Here is a 22,297-nt window from a genome sequence, read left to right as displayed (position 1 = left end):
TGCAGAATGTAGCCCTTTCAGATTGGCTTCTTTCACTTAGCCATATGCATTTAAGATTCCTCCATGTCTTTTCATGGCTTGATAGCTCATTTCTTCATTTCTGTCTATTGCTGAATAATAGAATTAGAGGGGGAGATGAACCATGAGAGACTATGGACTCCAGGAAACAAACTGAGGGTTCTAGAGGGGAGGGGCATAGGGGGATGGGTTAGCCTGGTGATGGGTATTAAGGAGGGCACGTTCTGCGTGGAGCACTGGGTGTTATACGCAAACGATGAATCATGGAACGCTACATCAAAAATTAATGATGTGATGTATGGTGACTAACATAACAAAGTAAAATTTAAAAAATAAATAAATAAAAATAAAAATATAATCCAAGAAAACAAAAAAAATATCCCATTGTGTGGCTCTCTACCATAGTTGGTTTATCTATTCACCTACAGAAGAACAGCTGGGTTATTTCCAAAATTGAGTAAGGATGAATAAAGCTGCTATGAACATTCATGTGCAGGTTTTTTGTGAACTTAAATTTTCAACTCACCTAAAAGTTGTAATTCTGAAAAGTTTTTTTTTTTTTTATCGGAAGACAGTTTCGGTTGTTTTTTTTTTTTTTTAAGATTTTATTTATTATTTGACAGAGAGAGGGAGACAGCGAGAGAGGGAACACAAGCAGGGGGAGTGGGAGAGGGAGAAGCAGGCTTCCCGCGGAGCAGGGAGCCTGATGCGGAGCTCGGACCCAGGACCCTGGGATCATGACCTGAGCCGAACACAGATGTCCAATGACTAAGCCACCCAGACGCCCCAGAAAGACAGGTTTTTAAGTTAGAAACACTTGATATGAATCCCAGTCTTTTCATTTTGTTCATCCAATAAATTTTTCTTGGTAGTCTATTATCTCTACTGTGCTGGGTACATAAATAAAGTGCTACTCTGCCTGTCAACTGAATGCTTCATCTACATTAAAGGACCTTAATATACCTCTGATTCCTTATCTGAAAGATGTCTACCACTTCAGTTATTTGCAGTTTCCTATGTTATTTTGAGAATTAGGTGAGCTCTCATGGACAGGACTCAGTTTATTTCTGGCAACAAATGGTTAACTGCTGTATAACATCACACTGAGAGAGAGATGATCAAATATATTCATTTGTTTTCTTTCTGGTCCCTCCAATCTATAGATTTTTAAATATTTAAGTCTAAATATAGAAAAGATTTTAATACTTTTAAAATAATTTTCCCAAATTAACCACAGTATAAAATGAAATAAAAACATATAATCATTTTCTGTATATCTATAGTGATGAGAATTGAACACAAATTGAGAATTAATTTTGAACTCTGGCTCCACTACATACTGGCTTGGTCAAGTTTGTTTACTGTCTTGGCTTTGCAGGGTGAACAGTATCTAATCAGTAAAATGAGGCATCATAATATTTCTTCATGATGCAGGTTTGTTTGCTTATCATACAGAACTTTTGTGACACTCAAATGCAAAAATGCACAATATATGTAAAAGAATATTGCAAACCACAGAGCACTATTAAAATGTCCATTATTGGGGCACCTGGGTGGCTCAGTCGTTACTCGTCTGACTCCTTGTTTCAGCTCAGGTCATGTTCTCATGGGTCAGGGGACTGAGCCCTGTGTTGGGTTCCCCATTCAGCAGGAGTGTGCTGGAGATTCTCTACCTCTACCTCTCCCCTCACTGGCACAAGCGCACTTTCTCTCTCTTTAAAATAAATAAGTAAATCTTTAAAAAAAAAGTCTGTTATTACTATATTTGCTCTAAATTATCTTTATTTTTAACTTAACTAACCCCTTACTGAATCAAGTATACTATTTTAAACTGCATCCATACTAAAATCCCAATTTTCTTGAATCCAATAGTCTACTAATGTCAGAGGGTCAATACAGTTATGTTCTGCCTAATTTCTCCCACACGTTAGTCAGGATCTTTTGAGAAGGAGATGTCAAAATGGATTGAACATGTAAGGATTGTACTAGGGGCAACACCTAGATGAGAAAAAAATGAGGAAGGAACTGGTGGGCGGAAAAATCGTCAGAGTGCAACGTGAATCTGACATCAGGGGAACGAGAGACAGAAGGAAGATTGGGTGGACACATTCTACACTGTTGTGTAGTCAGGGAAAAGAATTCCTTGAGCCGTAGTCAGTCCTCAGAGGAGTCTCTTGTCTCCAAGAACCTTGCCTGTCTTTTGTAGCCCTACTCTGCTCAGTCTTGAGCTGTCAGCAGCACAGGGAAAACGTGGCCTCAGCAAAACTTGGTGATGGATCTCAGAGCTCGGCAGTTGAGGTCCTTGGTAAGTTACACTTACTGTGGTTGGGGATCTGTGAGGTATGTTTTCATGTCCATCACACTTCACGGTTTTCCCTTGACGAATAGAGAGGAAACGCTTATTTAATTGATACTTAAATGAAGAAGCAGGTGAGATGTGATGCAAACTTAAACAACCATGGAAAACCAACTGAATGCAGGCGCTTTCTCAGTCTACAGAAGAGCCATTTTTCTGCTGTAAGAACTTGTTTTTCTGATCTAGGTTTTGTTTTGTTTTGTTTTGGGGGATTTATCTTGTCCATGATAGCTGGTCTTCCAGAAATTCTTCTGGGGGTCATTTAACCATTTCCTAAATTAGAGCATAAGTATGGCACATTTTTAAGTTACAGTTGGCCTCTGGTTCTTTAAGGAGAAACATTCAGTGAGTTAAAATCTTTGCGTGTAAAGGAAAGTTTCAAAGCTGGAGACAACTTCAGGTCCAGATTTTACAAGATATTTAAAACATTCCTCCATCTGACACCCTTAGAAATGATAAAACTACCTTTCAATACAGCTTCCTATATTTTTCATCTTTACTCATTGCCTTCCTAAATTATCTTGTTCTCTTTCCCACTTTTCCTCCCACTCATCAATTAAGAATAATGACTGTCAGGGAAAATGGAATATATGAAAAGTTATTGTTAATATTAATAGAAGACAGTATTGTCTCTCTAAGTTTATGCATTCCAGAGTTATTCCATTGAGCTTCCACCGTGAGCAAGCTATAATGGGTATTGTTTTGCATGCTCACTTGGTCCTTGAGGTGACACAAAATCTATCAAAGCTGGAAGATGATTTCAGTTTCATATAACAGATATGCTGATTTTCTAAGCATATGCAACTATTTGTTTTATTTTTAAAATTTTATCTTTCCTGTGGCTTTAATCTCTTTTAAAAATTATCTTGGACAAATGTTTCTATTTCTCCTTTCTCCTCAAAACTAGAAGACTAGATCTTCCAGTAAACTGAGTTTAATTCTTAAAGAAAGGGAAACATGCCATAAAGCCATCATTTTTTTTTCTATGACCTTACCTTATATTACAGCCCCTCTGGGGAGATGTCAATTAAAAGCATGAAATTTACACAAATCTAAACCTCAGAAGTCAGCCAGCAATCTGTACCAGATCTGTGGGAAAACCTATTAAATAGCTTTTTAACCTTATTACTTACCATGTTTGATTGTACAAATCTATTTCCTCAGGAGACATAGGCAATGCTAATTGGGATTCACGTGAAGAAAAGAGCAAAAACCTATTTCAACTGATGCAAACATTTTTTGGTACCCAGTTAGACACTTGATGTGGAATACACCAGTAGCAACCATACTGGACAAGATCATTCAACCAAGAAGGAAAAGTCAACTACTCTGCTCATTCAGTAGCCCTAATAACTTATTTGCTATCCCTGGTTAACTCAGTACCTCAATTATAAAATAAAATTCTCCAGTGCTGTTGAATATTAATTGAAATGCTAAAGAAATGCAATTGACACTGCTGTTATTAACAGAAGCTGTGAAAACAATGATGATCTTATTGACTAAAAGTCTTTCTGATATATTTTTTCTAAAGCATTTGAGGAATATTAAAGCTATTAGGAATTTGTTGTTTGGGGGTTTGGAAGTGTTATCAAGGACAGCTTTTATTTTCTCAAATCAAGAGGTCTTTTTGTTGTCATGGCATTAAATTATTTGCAGAAAACAAATTTATTCTGTCACAATAATTATGAACTCTTTCTGAAGACAGACTCTAGTCTAAATTCCAAAAGTTTCCATTACTTCAGATGATGCAATTAAGGTCTTTTGTGAAGCGTAGTGCCTGTTTTCCTGTTGATAGTGTTTTTCTACTGATAGTGTTTTCATGAATACAGTACAGTTATTGTTCTTGTTAAAACAATTGAATTGTATTCACAATTTCAATACAACTTATATGACAAAATGCGCAGAAAAATGTAACTTTTCACCATTCAAATAGAACTGATAGTCTGAATTAGCTAAACCTGAAATTTTATGCTGAGAAAATGTTCAGAGCAATGGAGCATAAATGTATTCATCTTTCCTTTGCATTATTTTAACCTGCAGGAGCGTTCAAATATTGGTTTCTTCCATCTACCTCTTTAGTTAAGCTAGTTCCCAAATGAAGTCCTCAGAATTTGGACACAGACAGTGCAGGAACTAATAAGGAACTAATATGTAACTAATAAGTTAAAACTAATTGAATTGGGGGAGGGGAGCAGAAGGAAAATAATATTTATCAATTTTTTTTCATTGTATTGACTAATTGTATGAGTGGAGGACTCTCCTTATATAAGCATCTTAAAGACACAGCCTTAGGTCCTAGGTAATTAGAAGTATGAAAGTAAAGAATAGTCAGCTTTGTAAACGTCAACTAACATAAATTATTTGTTATACAAATGCTTTTAGTTTTTATTATGAGTAAGCTATATGGTATAAAAATATGTTTAAACATTCTCGTGTTCTGTCTCTATCACTATGAATGTCTATTTTAAAATAAAAGAGCATTGTTCTTTTCATATATAAAATTAAAAATTACAGGTTCAATGTTGTCTCCCTGTCCCCTCCCCCCTCCCACACGTACAGAGCATGAAGTGTTCTTAAGTGTTTTTATTTAATTTTGTCCCCACGAAGGGACTAATGTTTTGGCATTTTGGCATAGACCCCAAAGGCTCATCAAAAGCTCATCACTGGGGAATGAGGACTTGGTAAAACAGAGGGTCCTTTGTGGGACAGATGTGTGGAAATCCCAGTCTTATCCTCAGAGAAAGAACATGAGAAAAGTTGCCAAAGAAATTCTAAATCCTGGCGGTTTTAGTGACATTTCAAATGTAAATCTAGATCTGTACACTGGTTTGCATGTATGTTATAGTCCATTAAAAAGTTTTTAAAGTAAAAATAGCATTTGGGGGGCAATTTTAAGATACTGATTTTTGAAACACTACAGCACCCCTCACTCCCACCTCACTGGATTCCCTAGAATTTCAAAGGATAGTATATGGTTTTCTGGAATGTTATATGCAGAGAAAAGAATACGGGCTATAAGAATATGATCTTAGAGAGTTCCGTTCGATGTAGTGCAGTAGAGCTTTATTTTACCCATTATTATTGAACTCCTGTAATCTTCATGATGCTGCAACAAATTTCAAAATGAGAAAAAATATAGGCTTTTCCTTCAAATAGGTTGCAGCATAGTGGAGGAATTAACCTGGTAATTTCTCCTTTTTTCGAAAAGAAATTAAGCTTTTAAATGCATGAATAAATATATATATGTTTAGAACTTAAACCACGAGAATGTTTTTTTTTTGTTTTGTTTTGTTTTTGCACATTGCTGATCACCCATCCTAGAACAGTGCTTGGCACAGAGAAGGTAGTCAAAAGTCAATGAATGAATAATGATAAAAATTATAAATACGGAAATATATATAGAGAAAAAATAGTGTGTTTGGATCCCATTTCTTTTCAGTGGGTCAAGTAGGGCAGTGTATGGATATACACTTTATTGCACCTGTATTAACAAGCATTTAAGTCCCTGCAGGTTTTTTAATATTTAATATTCAAAATAATGCTGTATTATCTTTGTATTATCTTTGTATATGTACACTTGTACAAACACTTTTGTACAATAGATTCCCAGTAGTAGAATTACTGGATCAAAGCGTATTAGCATTTTTAATTTGACAGATACCATCAAATTGTGCTTCTACAAGTTTTAGTCAATTTAGAATGAACCTTAAATATTTTATTTTTTAAAAAATTTTATTTATTTTTGCGCACATGCGTGAGAGAGCACACAAGCAAGTGCATGAGCGGGATGGGGGGAGTGTGGAGAGAGAAGCAGGCTCCCCGCTCAGCTGGGAGCCTGATATGGAACTCACTCCCAGGACCCCAGGATCATGACCTGAGCCAAAGGCGGACACTTAACTGACTGAGCCACCCAGGTGCCCTTAAATATTTTATTTTTTTATTTAAGTTTACTCTTGGCCATCTGATGAAAGCTTTAAATTCTCTTTCTATAAAAACAAACGTTTTCATATCCCACAGTTTGGAGGTTTTTAAACTAACTGTAGAGTTGTCATACATGCCCTAACGTTCATTCGTGGAGCCCAAGTTAAATTTTAACAAGCACAGTAAAATCTTTACATTTACGGATTTAAAATTCATGTATTTCTCAGAAAACAAAAATAAAGGTTCACAACATAAATCACTTCTGTTGCTTTTAGATAATTTTTAAATAAACTTTTTGCTTATAATTTAAAAGTGGTTCCCAGAGGAATTCAAATGTTAGTGCTGGTGATGAAAGTAAAGAGAAAGTAGAGAGATCTAACAGTTTCTTGCATTTTATTAGGGCATCTTATGTGCATTTATGAATTTGAGAAAACTGCCAGTCAGGACATGTTCCTTATGAAGATCAAAGATCTACTATGTAGAAATTACTGTAATAAAAAAGGAAGTTTGCCATAAGGGAGAAAACCATGTGCTACTCAGTGCCTCTGCATGGTCCCTGGCTAGGACATGCTGGTGAAGTAGTTCTTATCTTCCTATTCATAGAAACCTTCATTCAGTGTTCAGGTCAAATGAAATTACCTGCAAGAAGCCTTTACCAGTATCCTCAAGCTCACTGCAGGGATTCCTTTCTCTGCACTCCCACAGCACTTAGTTTACAGCAGCTCATGCTCCTGAAGGAATAGATCTCTATATTTTATATATATTTTCCCCCCATAAAGAACATCTAACACGTTGCCCCCAGTAGGTGTTCAATATATACTTTGATGCATGATCACATGTGTAAATAGATGATCGTTGTGATAGGCCTTAAAGGCTATGTATGGATTCAACCAAGGCCCAAGGAACAATGATAAAAAATGAGGCAGAGCTGGGCAAAGCCTTAACTAATGGGGAAGAACTATGACTTCTCCAGTCTCATAGATTATCCATGCTTCTAGTACGATGAACTATCAGGCAGTGGTAAATTGAGAAGATAGTTTTCAGTACAGGAATGCAAATACTGATACTGTATTTTTAAAATTTTATTGTTTTTGTAAATCTCCTTTCTATGACATAATGTAGGTTTTATATTGACCTATAGTTTACTAAAAAGATAAATATTTCAAGCATTATAATATACCAAACTTGGAAGTAAAGAGCACATATGTTAAAACATATTCTTGGGTACTAGCAGTATTTTATAATTTAGTAAGATGGCCCTTTCTCCTCTAAATGTTATTCCACAGTGGCTTAACCATCTATCTAAAAGATATACTATAATCCATGTATAGAATTGTAGGAACCACTAGAAGAAAGAGAAAGAAAGAATCACCCTTTTTTTAAAAGATTGTATTTATTTATTAGAGAGCAAGCGAGAAAGAAACAGCATGAGAGGGGAGAGAGTCAGAGGGAGAAGCATGGGAGCCCGACGTGGGACTCGATCCCAGGGCTCCGGGATCATGATCTGAGCCGAAGGCAGTCGCTTAACCAACTGAGCCACCCAGGTGCCCTCGCCATTTTTCTTACCTGTAGTCATTACATAGTTATACCTACATCATAGCATGTGATACTGGTGAAAGACCACCCAGAAAGCAAATTTTGAGTAAACATCTTCCTATTGTAGATTCAGCAAAAACCCAGCTTGGTCCCCAAGTACCCATTTGTTGAAGGGAAATTGAAGAAGAGAGTAGGAAAACCCTTTTCTCTATTTCTCAAAATAACATATTCCATCAGATGTCTTTGCCTGTCTGCCATCCATTCTAAATTACTTGGGAATTACAAACCCTGTATCCTTCAATCTCCCTCTGTCTCACTTCTTACTTGTTATATATCACATGACCTTGACAAAAATCTTAAATTCTTATTTAATGCCATAAAGAATAGGAGGAATTATGAAGTAAATTTGCCCCATTGAGTCATAAAATCACAGGTTTGAAAGACACTTTAAAGGTATCTATTTTACCCTCTAGCAATAGATATTTTATCATATCAAATAAAATACATGTAATATGTATAGCTTAAAAGACATATTTGGTATGTACAATTTGTGCTTGATTGTGATACATGAATTAGATTTGCTAAATAGAATATTTTTTTGTAATCTCTGTGAAGAGATTGGATCTCAAATCCCCAGAGTCCGAAATCAATCTCCTTATCATAGTTGAATATAATGTAAGATGTTTCCGTGAGGAAAACAAAGTTGATAATAGCTAAGGGTTATTATGTGTCACTTCTTCCTCCATCCCTCTATTCATATTCAGTGATTATTTAGTCCTATACTAAGATTCTACTTTACAACAACAATCAAGCACAAATTGTACATACCAAATATGTCTTTTAAGCTATACATATTACATGTATTTTATTTGATATGATAAAATATCTATTGCTAGAGGGTAAAATAGATACCTTTAAAGTGCCTTTCAAACCTGTGATTTTATGACTCAATGGGGCAAATTTACTTCATAATTCCTCCTATTCTTTATGGCATTAAATAAGAATTTAAGATTTTTGTCAAGGTCATGTGATATATAACAACGATCTCTTTAAAGGAAACCAATTTTATTGACTACAGAAAGCCAATAGTTGAAGATCTAAACTAGCGGTTTTCAAGTAGATGGGCATTTGGTGGGCAATTTTGCCTTCCAGGGGACATTTGTCCTGTCTAGAAATTTCTTGTTGCCATAGCCGGGGGATGGCGGTGCTACTAGTATCACCCAGTGGGCAGAGGTGAGGATGTTGTTTGTTAAACATCCTACAGTTCATGGGACAGCCCCCCACGGTAAAGATTTATTCAGCCCAAAATGTCATTAGTGATGAAGTTGAGAAACACTGCTATAAACTGATGTTACAAAATATTTGTATGTTTAATTAGAGTTATATATGTCTTAATTCGTTAGTAAAGCACATAGGGACACTAGCACGTTTACCTATCAAAATCAGTCAAATAAATATGGAAGTAATTTCTAAGGATAGCTTTCTCAATTCTACTTGCTTCCTCCCCACCAATTCATCTGCACAACTGAATTTCTCAAAAATTTCTGTAGAACTGTAATTTAGTTCTTATGTCCTAAGTTCTGTGCCCGTTGTGATTGTGAATAACCCTTCTATGGCACCTAACAGAGCTACAGAGCTCAAAACAATGCTTTTAAGGATGATGATACTATTGAAGGATCCGTGCAATAAAAAATAATTAACCACGCTAAACTTCAGCATGTGAAAACAGACTCTTTAATTCCCCTCCTCTTTTCTATATTATTTACTGTTCTGCTTGAAATGTAGTGACAGGTTGTGAATTTTAAGATACCCCCACTCAAATGTCTATATATCAGCAATGCAAAGAGAATGATTACCCTGAACTTGATAGTCCTTAAGAATTAGTTTATACAGAACAAGTATATCTCACCAATATGGGCACAATTATTACATTTTTATTAGTTCAGTTAGAAATAAACTGCGTTCACCTAATTTCAAAATTACACCAGAATCTGTTTCAGTGCCTCCTTAAATTATTTGCTGTACAAAATATGCATAACCATAGCTACATTGTATTTATGATCGCTTGTCTGAGATTCTATATGTCAGAATTATTGGGCTAAGAGATTTTTCTTATGCTGTGCTTTTCCCATTTTGTTTTTTATTGAATTCTCCTATGTAAGCTTTTTAGTTCTATTGTTCTTTATCTTTAGTTAATCATTCTTTATAAAAAACTTCTTAAATAATTACATACTACTTCTTGAGTGTAACACATTTTTGCATTTATTTTATGTCAGGACATTTTGATAGCAACAGTAATGTTAATAATTCATAACAATACCTTACATTTATTGAACATATTTAATACAGAAGGTTTTTAGCCTAGTTTAAAATATCTTATGACATATACATATACACAAAGATATAACACATACCACACAGAAATGCACACACTTGCGCACATACTCATTCCCTCTATATTTTATATTTAGCTTCTTTGAGGAAGGACATCATAGGCATTCTCTATTTGCAGTAGTGTCCAATAATCTCTAGGCTACAAAACCATGAATAATTTAACCAACTAATATTGCAGGGAGAAAATTGCAGGGGAATTTTAGTGAGTTAAATTCAATTCAGACTTGGCAAATGACAGATAAAATCTTTTGCTTCTATGAAAAGTATAAACAGAACCATTTGTGTTGACAGGTACTTTGGGTCTCACTGGCACTTCATCTCAAAGACTGAGACATCTGTAGAAATCAGGATGCTAATTCATCACCAAATCACAGTGGTTTTGGAGCCACTTTATCTCTCCGGGGTTAGGGATATTAGCTCTACCACAGATTCAAGCCTTTAGTCTTTCTCAGATGAACCTGGGAGTTGGTATACTCGTAGAATAGAGGAAAGTTGATGACTTACAGCAAACTTGAAAATTAGTTCTGAAATCTGTGACTCCTAACGCAGTCCAACTGATTATCATCCTGTGTGCCCTAAGACTAGAGACCAGTACTTCCGTCTGTAACCCTTGGCCTTTTACCTACTGCCCTCATGCTTGTTTTATTTCCCTTAGGTTTCTTATGCTCTAAAGAGTCCTGTCCTGGCTAATTTGGGACGTCAAGCTGTCATTAAAAGACCCAACTCAAAAATTCTCAAATACTTTTCAAAACAACCCTTTGCTTTGTGGTCATCACAGTAAGAAAAAAAGGCATTTCACATTATCGTTCGCAAATCACAAAGCACAAAATAATCCTTAATTTCTCCTGAAATTAATTATAAAGTTCGGTAGGGAGAAATATTCTCTTCTGTAGTTTCATCCATGAATTTTTACAAGAATGTTTGCTTTGTGTTAGTTTCTCTTCGAAAACGAGTGCCGTGCAAGCATAAATCCACATTCTCTGCATATCAAAGGCAATCTAGGACAGCCTTTATTAGAGTATGTGGTAGGAATAGGAATTCCCAAAGTTCCAATGGTACCAACTCCTCCCTGATTTTCAAAGATGTTAATTTAATAACCAAAATGGAAAAGACTTCAGAACATTTGAGTGAGAAATCCAATACGGTGCCTGTTCCATGCCAGGCATTGCTCCTGGAGATACAAAGATAAGAATATGTGGTCCCTTCTTCGTTGTAGTTGCACTTCATTATGCTAATAACACATGATGTCCTTGAAATTCCTATAGCTTTAAAATCTATTACAAAATTTGATATCTATATATCACATTAAAGTTCTATAGGGAAGAAAAAAGAAAAATGGTCTGTAAGAAATAGCAAAGAATTACATGTTTTGCAAAAAGAATTTTCTTGTTTTCCCTGTGTACCTGGCAAAGGATTCACCTCCTTGGTACCTAAGCTCTGTAAACTGTTTTCACTCCTTGACCAACCATGGGAGTACCGCCAGTTGTCAAAAGAAGGTGTGCTTTTACAAGTGAGAGGAGATCATTAGAGGGGCATGTCCTGCCATAATTTAAGTTATAAATCCAGATCATTTTAGAGTGGTTAACATATTCAAGTGACTTGCTACATACTGGTGAAAAAACAAAACATTAAATCACAAAATTGTTTTCTTGGTTTGGCATACCTGCGCTGGTGTAGTGAATGAACAGATCTTAAAATACATGATAAAATTTCCACATTTAGTGTACAAAGTATTATAGGAAACAAGTACTATGCTGAGAAATAAAGTAATTTCTTAATTCTCATTAGTTTGCATATTTTAACAAGGCTGAAGAGACCATGTCTTCATTTATAGTCCTATGCTCTGCAACGGTTTGAAGTTAAAAGGAATTAAAGTTATAGTGTGGGAAACACTAAACAATTTAAAAGCTATTGAGGTAATTTTTATTATAATACTGAACATATGATAAACAGTTTTGGAAAACTACTTGTCTCCAATAGCAAGTGAAAAACACATTATCATGACTTATACTTTGTATTTTTATTTTAACAATATTAAAAATGCTGGAAACTAGTTGTTCTGTGGCATATTTACTTGAAGTTTGTGTTTCTTGTAATGATTTTGTTCCCTGGGGCAAAATTGCTTTAAAAGGAAGTACCTTCCTCTGTTGACAGAATTTTAAAATAGGAATTTTATTACCTTTTTGTTCTTTACCAAGGTTAATGATTTTTATCCCTATATGAAATCTTCCTATGAATTGTGATTGATGGGTAACAGTGAAAGATAGTGTCCACTGTCTTGTTTCCTCAGAAAGTCATAAAATGGTATTTGTTTCAAATGGCCTTAGCTTTGCACTTCAGCACCACCTGGTGGACAAAATATCTTTTTTCCCCCTCTACAGTTTCAAATTAAGTTAGCCTGTTCACACTATATCCAATGATGACATATCTTAATAGATATTTAATTGTAAACATATTTAATCTTAAAAACCAGTGTGAACAAAATAAGGTAAAAAAATCTGAGATGTTTCCTAAGTATTCTTGTCAAGTTAAATGCCTGAGTTTTTTAAACCTCATGAATATATACAGATTTGAATAGTATGTTGCATACATATGCAAAAGTTGTGGGGTTTTGACACTTTAATTTTTTTGTCATCTACATTTTTTTCTCAGGAAAGAATTAATTATGACCAGGAAGTTTTTTTGTAACTTAGTAGCAAATTATGGTTTAAGTTAGATCATATACCCAAAATTCAGGATAACCACTCGGTAAACACTTTACAAAGAATTTTTATACTTCAGATTCCTATCTTGTTAATACTTTATGCATAATTAAAATTAAAACTGATATATTAACTATTGCTAGTATGAAATAAGCCATTTTCCTAATTATAAGTAAAATTTGGTTGTGGTCTTATATGTATTAATTTAGTTTTTAGTAGTTTTAAAAATTTTTCCAGAAGATAAGTTTGACAATATTTTCAAATGAAAAATATATTTAAATCTAGTTTTGAGAATTTTAAACATGTTAATCTTGTGTAGTCCCACATATCTATGAAATGTAGTGTGCATTTTTTTTCTATGACATATATACTTAGGAGAAAAATACACTTTCACATTCTACTATGTTCCTTTGCAGCACATACTTGTCTCTTCCCTGGTGAAATTGAGGGTCTGTAAATTTGAAATGTGTGACATTCAAAGGCTTAGTAGCTAAATAAGAGTTGTTGATATTTAAATAGGAAATAAGTTCTAGCTTCATACTTATGTAGTCATTTAAGATAAAATTATAATAGATAATCTTCATTAAGGCACACAGCCTGAACTAAAGTTATTTGCTTAGTTACTTCAAGAAAATACTTAACATCTCTCTCTCTTTTTTTCTTTTTTCTAAAGGCCTTGGATGGTATACTGTAAACTCAGCATATGGAGATACCATTATCATGCCTTGCCTACTCGAGGTACCTCAGAATCTCATGTTTGGCAAATGGAAATATGTAAGCGTAACCTACTTTGGATTTAGCTAATTACCTTTAGTTGTTTTGTTTGTTTGTTTGTTTGTGGTTTCTTGGGGGGATTATATTCCTTCTGTGAGCAAATGTGAATTTCAAATTAACATAATGGCAATATTCAACTATGGGTACAAATGTAGGAAGGTAGAATTATGTGTTGGATATCTTAAAAGAGTAATTCCTAAGTCTTACATAAGAAGTGCTATTTTAAAATAAAGCCAATAAACATGTAATTCTTAGATCATATTAGTCTGAAAGATTTAACCTTAAGTGTTAGAGGCAGAGGAAAAGGCAGAGTTCCAGAGTAAAATCAGTGGCATGTAGAACAGAGCTTAGTGGAAGTTGGCAGCTTTTCTCCACATACTCATGTCCTGTTTGGTGTGGCTATCGCAAAGGCAAAATACACCAGTTGCAAGAGTACCCAAATATTCATTGGGAATTAGTCATCAGCATTAGAATCTTGTTTCTGGTGTTGTCTTAGAACTATGTTGATGGGGCAGGTCCTTTTTACATTTAAAATTGTTCATTTTACTCCTTTCTTGCAGATAGCAAATCAATACTTTCTCAGGTATCGAGGCAGAGATGGGTCTGGATATGGAGAGTAGATACCCTGGTAGATTATGTGGAATGGCTAGGTAACATCGACTGATAAAATGTTTCAATTTAATTACAGAAACCAACAAAAGGTGTCTGTGTGGTATAGTTTCCTAATTTTGAATCACATGAGACTCATGGTAGTTTGGGAGCTTAAAGTAGACATATGCTTCCTTGAATATGATGGCAGTTTTTATCAAGTTCCTTGAAATGTTAAAAGGTATTTTAATAGGAAAAAAAAATCTGATGGTCAAATAATTTTTGAAAACTTTCTTTATCACAGTACTTCTCAGAACTTCTCACTAAGATGCATTCTGAATTGTCCATGCTTGATTCATTTCTTAGGTTTTTTTAACCACCCAATTTTTTCTCTCAAATATCTGCAAAAACAAACATGCAGAACACACTTTGGGAAATGGTCTTAAGGTTGTACCCAGGAAGCGGGTAGAACACAATCTTTCAAAATGTGGGTTAAGTCAGACCAGCATGTTCTACCATATACTTGATGTGAGATTCTGGACAAGTGAATGAATCTCCATTTTCTCATCTCTAAAAAAGGGGTGTAAGAATAGTCTTCCCTCAGTGGTGTGAGGGTTACATGAAGTAATTCATAGCAGAATATTGACCAAGTGGCGCGTGGTCCTTGTTCTGGAAGTGGGGCTCTAAGCCCATGCGCATGTGGGGGGAGTGGTTGGGGGGGTCATGTGACAGCAGAGGAAGGGGGTGAGCACTTGCCTGTACTCTCCTCCTAATACCTGGCTCACGTTGGGGATTTTGAACTATTTCTGGTTTACTATAAAAGTGGAAATAGGAAGTTAAGGCCTGTGAGGATAAGGTCTATTTATACCCCTCAAACTCTAAGCAAGACTACCCCATGCTTCACCTGTTGAGTCGAAATTAACTGCCAAAATAAGTGGAACACAGACGGTGAAAATCCGTGATCATAGACAATCCTGATGATAATTCAGGGAATAATTTTCACCCAAACTGAACTGGTACAGTGGTAGTGGAAACAATAATGGCAGTTTTCAAATTCTTAATTAGAGCAAAAAGCTTTGGCACTAACCGGATGAGATGTGTTTGAAGTACCATGTGCTCTAAAACCAGTGTCGGTTTGCAGGCAGACTCTACAAACTCTGATTTACTGAAAGCTGAAAGACAAATGGTAGGTTTGGGAAGAGTGAAAGGGGGCAAACATAGAAGAAGGATGGATTGGCTTCTCCCTTCCTGCATGGTCATCTGCCTGTGAACGGAGATCATGGTTCCCTGTGAGCCTCTCTACACTTCACCACCACCTCTTTTTTTTTTCTTTTTAATGTTCAGTTAGCCAACATATAGTACATCATTAGTTTTTGATATAGTGTTCAATGATTCATTAGTTGCATTCAACACCCAGTGCTCATCACACGCCCTCCTTCACCCCCACCTCTTCTCCAGCATCTGCCTCGGTGCTGGTACAGAAGGTGCATCTAGCAGCTATCAGGAGTGTTACAGTGAAGTCATCATGCAGCCAGGATGCAGGGCTTCAGCTTTTGCTCTGCTGAGATACACTAGCTGGGCCCTTGGACAATTTATTTAACCGACTTCCGTCTCTACTGTATAATCTGTAAATGAATCTAATATTACAACTCTAACTTACAAGGTCATTAAGAGTATTAAATCCATTACTATGTGAAAACCCAAGGAAAGTACCTGACATATGGTTAATAACTATTATTTATTGCATAAGTGTATGAATACAGAAATATAAGGGACTGGTTTAACATATTTCTCTCAGTGAAGGAATGATTTACAGCAAGGACTTGCACTGTAAACTTGTGGCAAAATTTAAAAAATTAAGGAGAATATTATTGATGTATTCAGATATTCAACCAACTAAAACTTTCAGACTCTAAAATTAGCTTAGTAATTGTCTTGGCTTGTGGTGCGATGACAAAATACCATAAACTAGGGGACTTCAACAACATCTATTTATATATCACAGTTCTGGAGGCTGGGAAGCCCAAGATCAAAGTGCTGGCAAATGTGGCTCTTTGTGAGGGTCCTTCTCTTGATTTGCTGCCATTTTGCTATGTGCTCATATGACCTGTATTTTCATGGAGAAAGAGACCTTTCTTCCTCTTCTTATAGGGGTACTAATCCTGTCATTAGGGCACTATTCCAGTACCTCATCTAAACCTAATTACCTCTCAAAGGCTCCACCTCCAAATATCAGCATACTGGGGGTTCGGGCTTCGACATATGAATTTGGGGGTGACACATTTAGTCCATAACAGTAATAAATATTAATAATTTTTAAAATGTAACTCCCCATAGTATCTTGGAATTTGCCAGGCACTTTCAAATGTTTTGTCATATTTTATTTTCTCAAAGGCCTTGTGAGGTAAGTAGAGGAGGGATTGGCTCCTATCTTAGATTAAATTGCTTATTAGCTAAGAGAATTTTTGTGGGAGCAAAGGAAGAGATGAATTATATGTCTCGGGCTCTTGGCATAATTGCCCATGCCAGATTATATTTTATTTTGATAATAAGTTTTTATATGAAAGCTCTTTGAGCTAAGTTTTATGACTCAGATAGCAAAACTATGCATTTTAGTGATTAATCTGATTCTGTTGCTTAATGGACATGATTGTTTCACAAGGGCAAATACGGTTCCTCCATGAAGACTCATTAAATTATATTATGAGTAAAGGTCAGCTCCGTCAGTTTTGGCTGAAACTAAAAGGTGTGGACGTTTAAAGTATGTGGGTTAAAGTAATGAGTATGCGAAAGATAACTGCCCAGGATTTCTAAATGAGTATTTGCAGCCCACATGTTTGCTTGCTGTGATGGTTAGCTGAATATCATTTTGTGCATTTGTGTGTTTGTTTTCATCTACTTTTTTCTTTTAAATTAGATACAATGCCAGCCCTTGTTGGTTTCAGAAGAGTCACTAATTCTGACCTTTGGATGCAAGAGAAGTTCAGATTCCAATAGCTGTCTTTCCATTTCACATTTCACATTTCACTTAAACTGATACCTGTGAAAGAACTTAGAGACTCTCCTCTTACGAAGAGTAATTTTCTGTAACCAAAGATTTATGTGAGGCTCATATCCAAAATCATTTTTTTTGTACAGAACTATAAATATTGGTGGAAGAATATGGTATGGCCAAGAAATTTTGTTATTCTGGATGTAATCCTGAAACATCTGAATATGCTTGTTTTTAAAATGTATTGTTATTTTAATTTTTAGGAAAAGCCCGATGGCTCCCCAGTATTTATTGCCTTCAGGTCCTCTACAAAGAAAAGTGTGCAGTACGACGATGTACCAGAATACAAAGACAGATTGAGCCTCTCAGAAAACTACACTTTGTCTATCAGTAATGCAAGGATCAGTGATGAAAAGAGATTTGTGTGCATGCTAGTAACTGAGGACAACGTGTTTGAGGCACCTACAATAGTCAAGGTGTTCAGTAAGTAGTCTGCAGTGTAACTGCTAAGTGGGATTGATGGCTGGTACTAGAAAATGTTCTTTAGAAAGAAGAGTGAATGCTCTGTAATGTCTCCACAGCAGGCATCTCTATAAGAGGACTTCTAACGATCTTCTTTCTGCTCATGCATGCTGTCAGTGAGGAAAACAAAAACCCTGAAATTCAAATAGGAGTTTTGCAGCGAGGAACTAAAAGAATATTCTCTGTTGTTTTGTTGGGTAACATTTCCTGTGATATGAGGTGCTACTAAGTGAAAACTGGCATGTGATCTTTAACTTTCACTGACATGTACAAATATTCTGTGATATATACATAGATACGTGATACATACATATAATCATGCATGTCATGCACACATATATATCTATTAGACTGAACCATATAAAATTAATATTTTGAAATGTTAAACAATAAATACAGGCAAATCCAAACCATCTTATAACTTAGAAATCTAAGCTTTTTATGTGTATGGTGTGTGTGTGTCAATATATGTGTGTATATAGTATTATACATACACTCACACGCACACACACACACATATATACCCTGGCCTTTAATAATGTTGATTTAGTTCTTCAAAGTGTTCAGAAAACTTCCCCGAATTAAAAAAGTTCACCACACCCTGAATGCATATGTGGAATACATCAAGGGGAAAAAGTAGAGTAGGGTTGGAAGAAGAGAACTCAGTAGAAGAAACTTGGAGAAATTACTGTAGTCATTATGGCAAAGTTACTTTGCCTAATGATAACATATAGTTAGTGTTACTGTGCAAATAGCTGTGCAAATTAATGACTTGAGAAGTTCTAATTAAACATTCTATCTTCTAATATTCAAATAAAAAAATTCCACCTCCTGTTACATTATAATATATTAGAAATTACAGGGAGAAAAATAGGTCTCAAAAGTTTCAGAATTCCAGTCTTTTTTAATTAGGGAAGAAGGTCTCACTTTGCAGTTTTTCCTCTCTGCTTTCTGATAATGTGGCAGCACCTAGAAATTATTAAAATAAATAGGAAGAAAGAAGCCCAGAGGGCTACTACAGCAAACAACCATGGATTTTTCCCATTTCTCTTCTAATAGCCTATGCAACTAAGTGGAACTGTCCCGTAAGTATTTATATATATTTCAAAGCTCCTATGGGCTCATGACATGGATTCAAAAAATTCTTGTACTATCAAAAGAAACCTTTGTTCTCCAGAAGAACCTTGTAAAAGCATATTACATGTTTCAGTTGATTACCTTTCAACTTGGAAGGCACTTTACAGAAACCATCCACCCTTCTCAATCATTTCATGAATCGCACCAAATTACAAGTGTTTGCCAGTCATGCCTTCCATTAAATACCCCAAATAATCTACACCCTTTATTTACCAATGTCCCATTTTTTTCTTTCTTTTATTTCATTTTGATGTTATTAAGAAGAAGGATGGTGCGCTGCTAGGGACATTTTTTGTAAAGAGAACAACAAAAACAATTTTTTAAATTAGTCCATGATGTCATAAATATAAGTATACAACAAAAATGTAAGATAGTAGGTAAAGATTAAGTCATAGCACCCTGAAGTTTATGTGTATTTCTTTGTCATTGCCAGGTTTCTTTCTCACTGTGTTAAAATTCTCAAATATCAAGCTAGTCTACCAGAAAGTTGAGAAAATCCAGGTTGTTTCCTTTAAATCATTTGTGACAATTTTCAGAATACACTTAAAGACAATACCATACAGCAATCTGCAAAAAAAAAAAAAAAAATCCAGTTAATCTACTTTGATAAAAATTTGTAAGCTATTTTGGAATACAGGGGATTTCTATGATTATAAAAACAAACTCACACCCCACATACTGGCAGCACCCCCTACCCCCTTCTCTTTTGAATGTTGTTGAAAACAAAGTGATTCTCAGAAACAGAATTTGCATTCCAGGCTCTGGGCCAGGGAGAATTCAAATAGACAAGTTACACATTCTTGAAAATGGCATTTTATGCTAGAAACCGTGGGACCCTCCAAGTCCAATTAAATGAACAGCACAGCTCATGATAAGGAGAGTGTTTGCAAGAGCATACAGGGGCTTTACTTTTTTTAAAAAAAAATAATGAATTTACTTTGGGTCACATTTTGTGAAGCAAACAGCAGCTGTGACAGGGAGACTTTTATTCTGTGCATGTGTATATTGTAATCACTTAAGAGTTACTAGGCTCATCAATCAGTGCTCTGTTTCCTTCTGTCGAATCACCTTAGCAACACGCATTGTGTACTACAGAATCGAGTATGGTGGACGTGAGCTAATCCCAGATCAGCTTGCTGCAGAGTGCCATCCTCATGAGCAAACTCAGACTGTTTTTATTCAAACTGGAAGGCCATGACTGATGACTCTGTTACCTCTGGTGTAGGCTTGTTTGTTTAGTTTTAAACTATACCTCAGATACAATAGCCATGCCCATTATGCACCCCAGATTCAGATAAGTCACATTCTTTATCACCATGAGTACAGCTTTTTTAAAAAGAGAATTGGATGGCATTAAAATTAAAATGTATTTGCATTTATTGCACATTTGAAGTTATTAAAAACATTCAGAAACATCAGTAAAGCCTTTAAAGTTCCCAAAGATTTATTCCAAACATTGTGCAAAAATTTCAGAAGTCAAATGGGTTGCCAACTGGCTGTTGGTGAAACAGAAAAATCCCTGACTGGTCATCAGAAGACCTGGCTTTGTTAGGTCTGCTGCTAATTTCTGACCTTGGGGAAGTTCACTAGTCTGGGGCTTCCTCTCTCATCAACAGTAATATAAGTGCTTAGAATTTGAGGGTGGTTTTCCTACCATGTTCCTAGGATCCTCCTGAGGAGCTACTGAAGAGGGCAGGAGAGGGGGAAACACTGCTTTTGTTAGCTAGAATTCTACCCACGCTATATTTCAAAGATTTTTCACGGTAATCCATTCAGGGGAAAAAAGGGGAAAATGACCCCAGCTCTAAAAAAGCATTTGAAAACCACAATCGAGGCTAATTTGTAAACCCTCTTGTACTCTAGTGTACTGAGAGGAGCTTTCATGAGTCAGTGGAACCAGTGCACCTCTCTTTTATTGCCTTCCTCCCCTATCAAACTGAGCTCTCCTGTTTGTGGTTTCTGGTAATAACACTGTACGTTGTGGGTGGTAGAGAGCAGTTTTGCCTTCGTCACCTCATCCTCAACTGGCTATGATAGATACCCTTGACAAAATCATTTTGATAATGCAAATAAATTTGTGCTGACTTTCCCTTTCAATTCTATACTTGGTTATGAATCCCTGAATTATATTAAGGCATAATTCATGTAAAGTTTTTTTTTTAAACACTTTGGAATCAATATGCAATTTTGCTCAAATAGTACGTGTCCTCTTTTATGGTCCTCCAACTAATACCCATTGATTGTTGCAAACTAATATAAGAGAAAATTACATACAAAATATCTCATGGGCTTGAAACAAAAGTTTGGGAGAAAAGAACTCAAAGAATTGCAGTAGGTATTACTTCCACAATACCCACTGTGGCTCTCTTCCAAATAAAAAGATGAGTTACAGTGTAAAGAAGCCTAAACTTTAAGGATTCTTTCACCAGTTTTCCTGGATTGTCCACAGTTTCATTTTATTGAAATCAGTATAAATTTTCAAAAATATTTATGGAAGGAACATATACATGGCCATGTGTAAAGGACCAACATTTGTAACATACCAAGTATTTATGATCTTATGTACACTGATAAAACATCAGAAGGTATACAAAGCAGAGGAATATATATATTCTGCCTAAGAGGAAGTATGTGCCCAACTGTTCTGATATATAGTTTTGGTGAACTAGAATGTATTGCAGCTTAGCAACACTGCCCACCTACATTTCATATTAAAAGACTCAATTAAAAAAAAAAAAAGGAACCTCAGTTTTTTCAGATGATTTTTTAAATCTCTTTTTATATTCCAGGCATAGATACTACTGAAGGGGAAACAAAAACCCATTTATTCTTTTTCTCTTGTTAGTTTTGACTCTTGATTGACCACATAAATTAATTTAATATCTTACCTCTCTTATGCTTTCAGAAAGGTATCATGAAATACTTGATTTTAGTTCCCAGAGAACTTTGACTTACTTACTTAAGCACCAAGAATTTTCATTTTGTTTAAATATTTTGGATACATCCCTCTCTCAAATGTTTTAGACATTTGTCTTAAAACATAAATTCAGAACAGAATTTAATGTCTTAGTAGTAATTCGGAGTTGTAATTGTGAACATTAATGGCATTACATTAAAATCGTGATAACACCAGTGCTTACTGATATGTGGAAGGCTTTAACCTGCTACCGTATGTTTCCTACAAATTGCTGTTTATTTTGACTTTTTGGTCAGTTTTTAATAATTTTTTGGTCACATTTCTAACAGTCAGGAAATCAGGTGGCACTTCTTGTTTGTGTTAATGTAATTGTCTCTGTTATACTTCTCTATTCTTCTGTATTTCTTTTTTCTATTTTTCTATCTTTCTTGTGTTTTGTT

The 22,297-nt window shown here is 35.3% G+C and overlaps 1 protein-coding gene across 4 annotated transcripts in view; it reads left to right on the top strand.

The window, feature by feature from the left end:
• The window catches only part of ALCAM (activated leukocyte cell adhesion molecule), a 202,821-nt gene that overhangs the window by 134,019 nt on the left and 46,505 nt on the right, over positions 1 to 22,297 (top strand). For all 4 annotated transcript variants that reach the window (XM_027585200.2, XM_027585199.2, XM_035728942.1 and 1 more), the window contains exons 2-3: positions 13,601 to 13,701; positions 17,545 to 17,764. In XM_027585200.2, the coding sequence (XP_027441001.2) occupies positions 13,601 to 13,701; positions 17,545 to 17,764 (321 nt within the window). The remainder of the gene's footprint in view (positions 1 to 13,600; positions 13,702 to 17,544; positions 17,765 to 22,297) is intronic.

The sequence above is a fragment of the Zalophus californianus genome, chromosome 1, assembly GCF_009762305.2.
Source record: "Zalophus californianus isolate mZalCal1 chromosome 1, mZalCal1.pri.v2, whole genome shotgun sequence".
Lineage (NCBI taxonomy): Eukaryota > Metazoa > Chordata > Mammalia > Carnivora > Otariidae > Zalophus > Zalophus californianus.
Note: the sequence above shows the minus strand (reverse complement) of the source record. Positions and strands in the feature narration are given on the sequence as shown.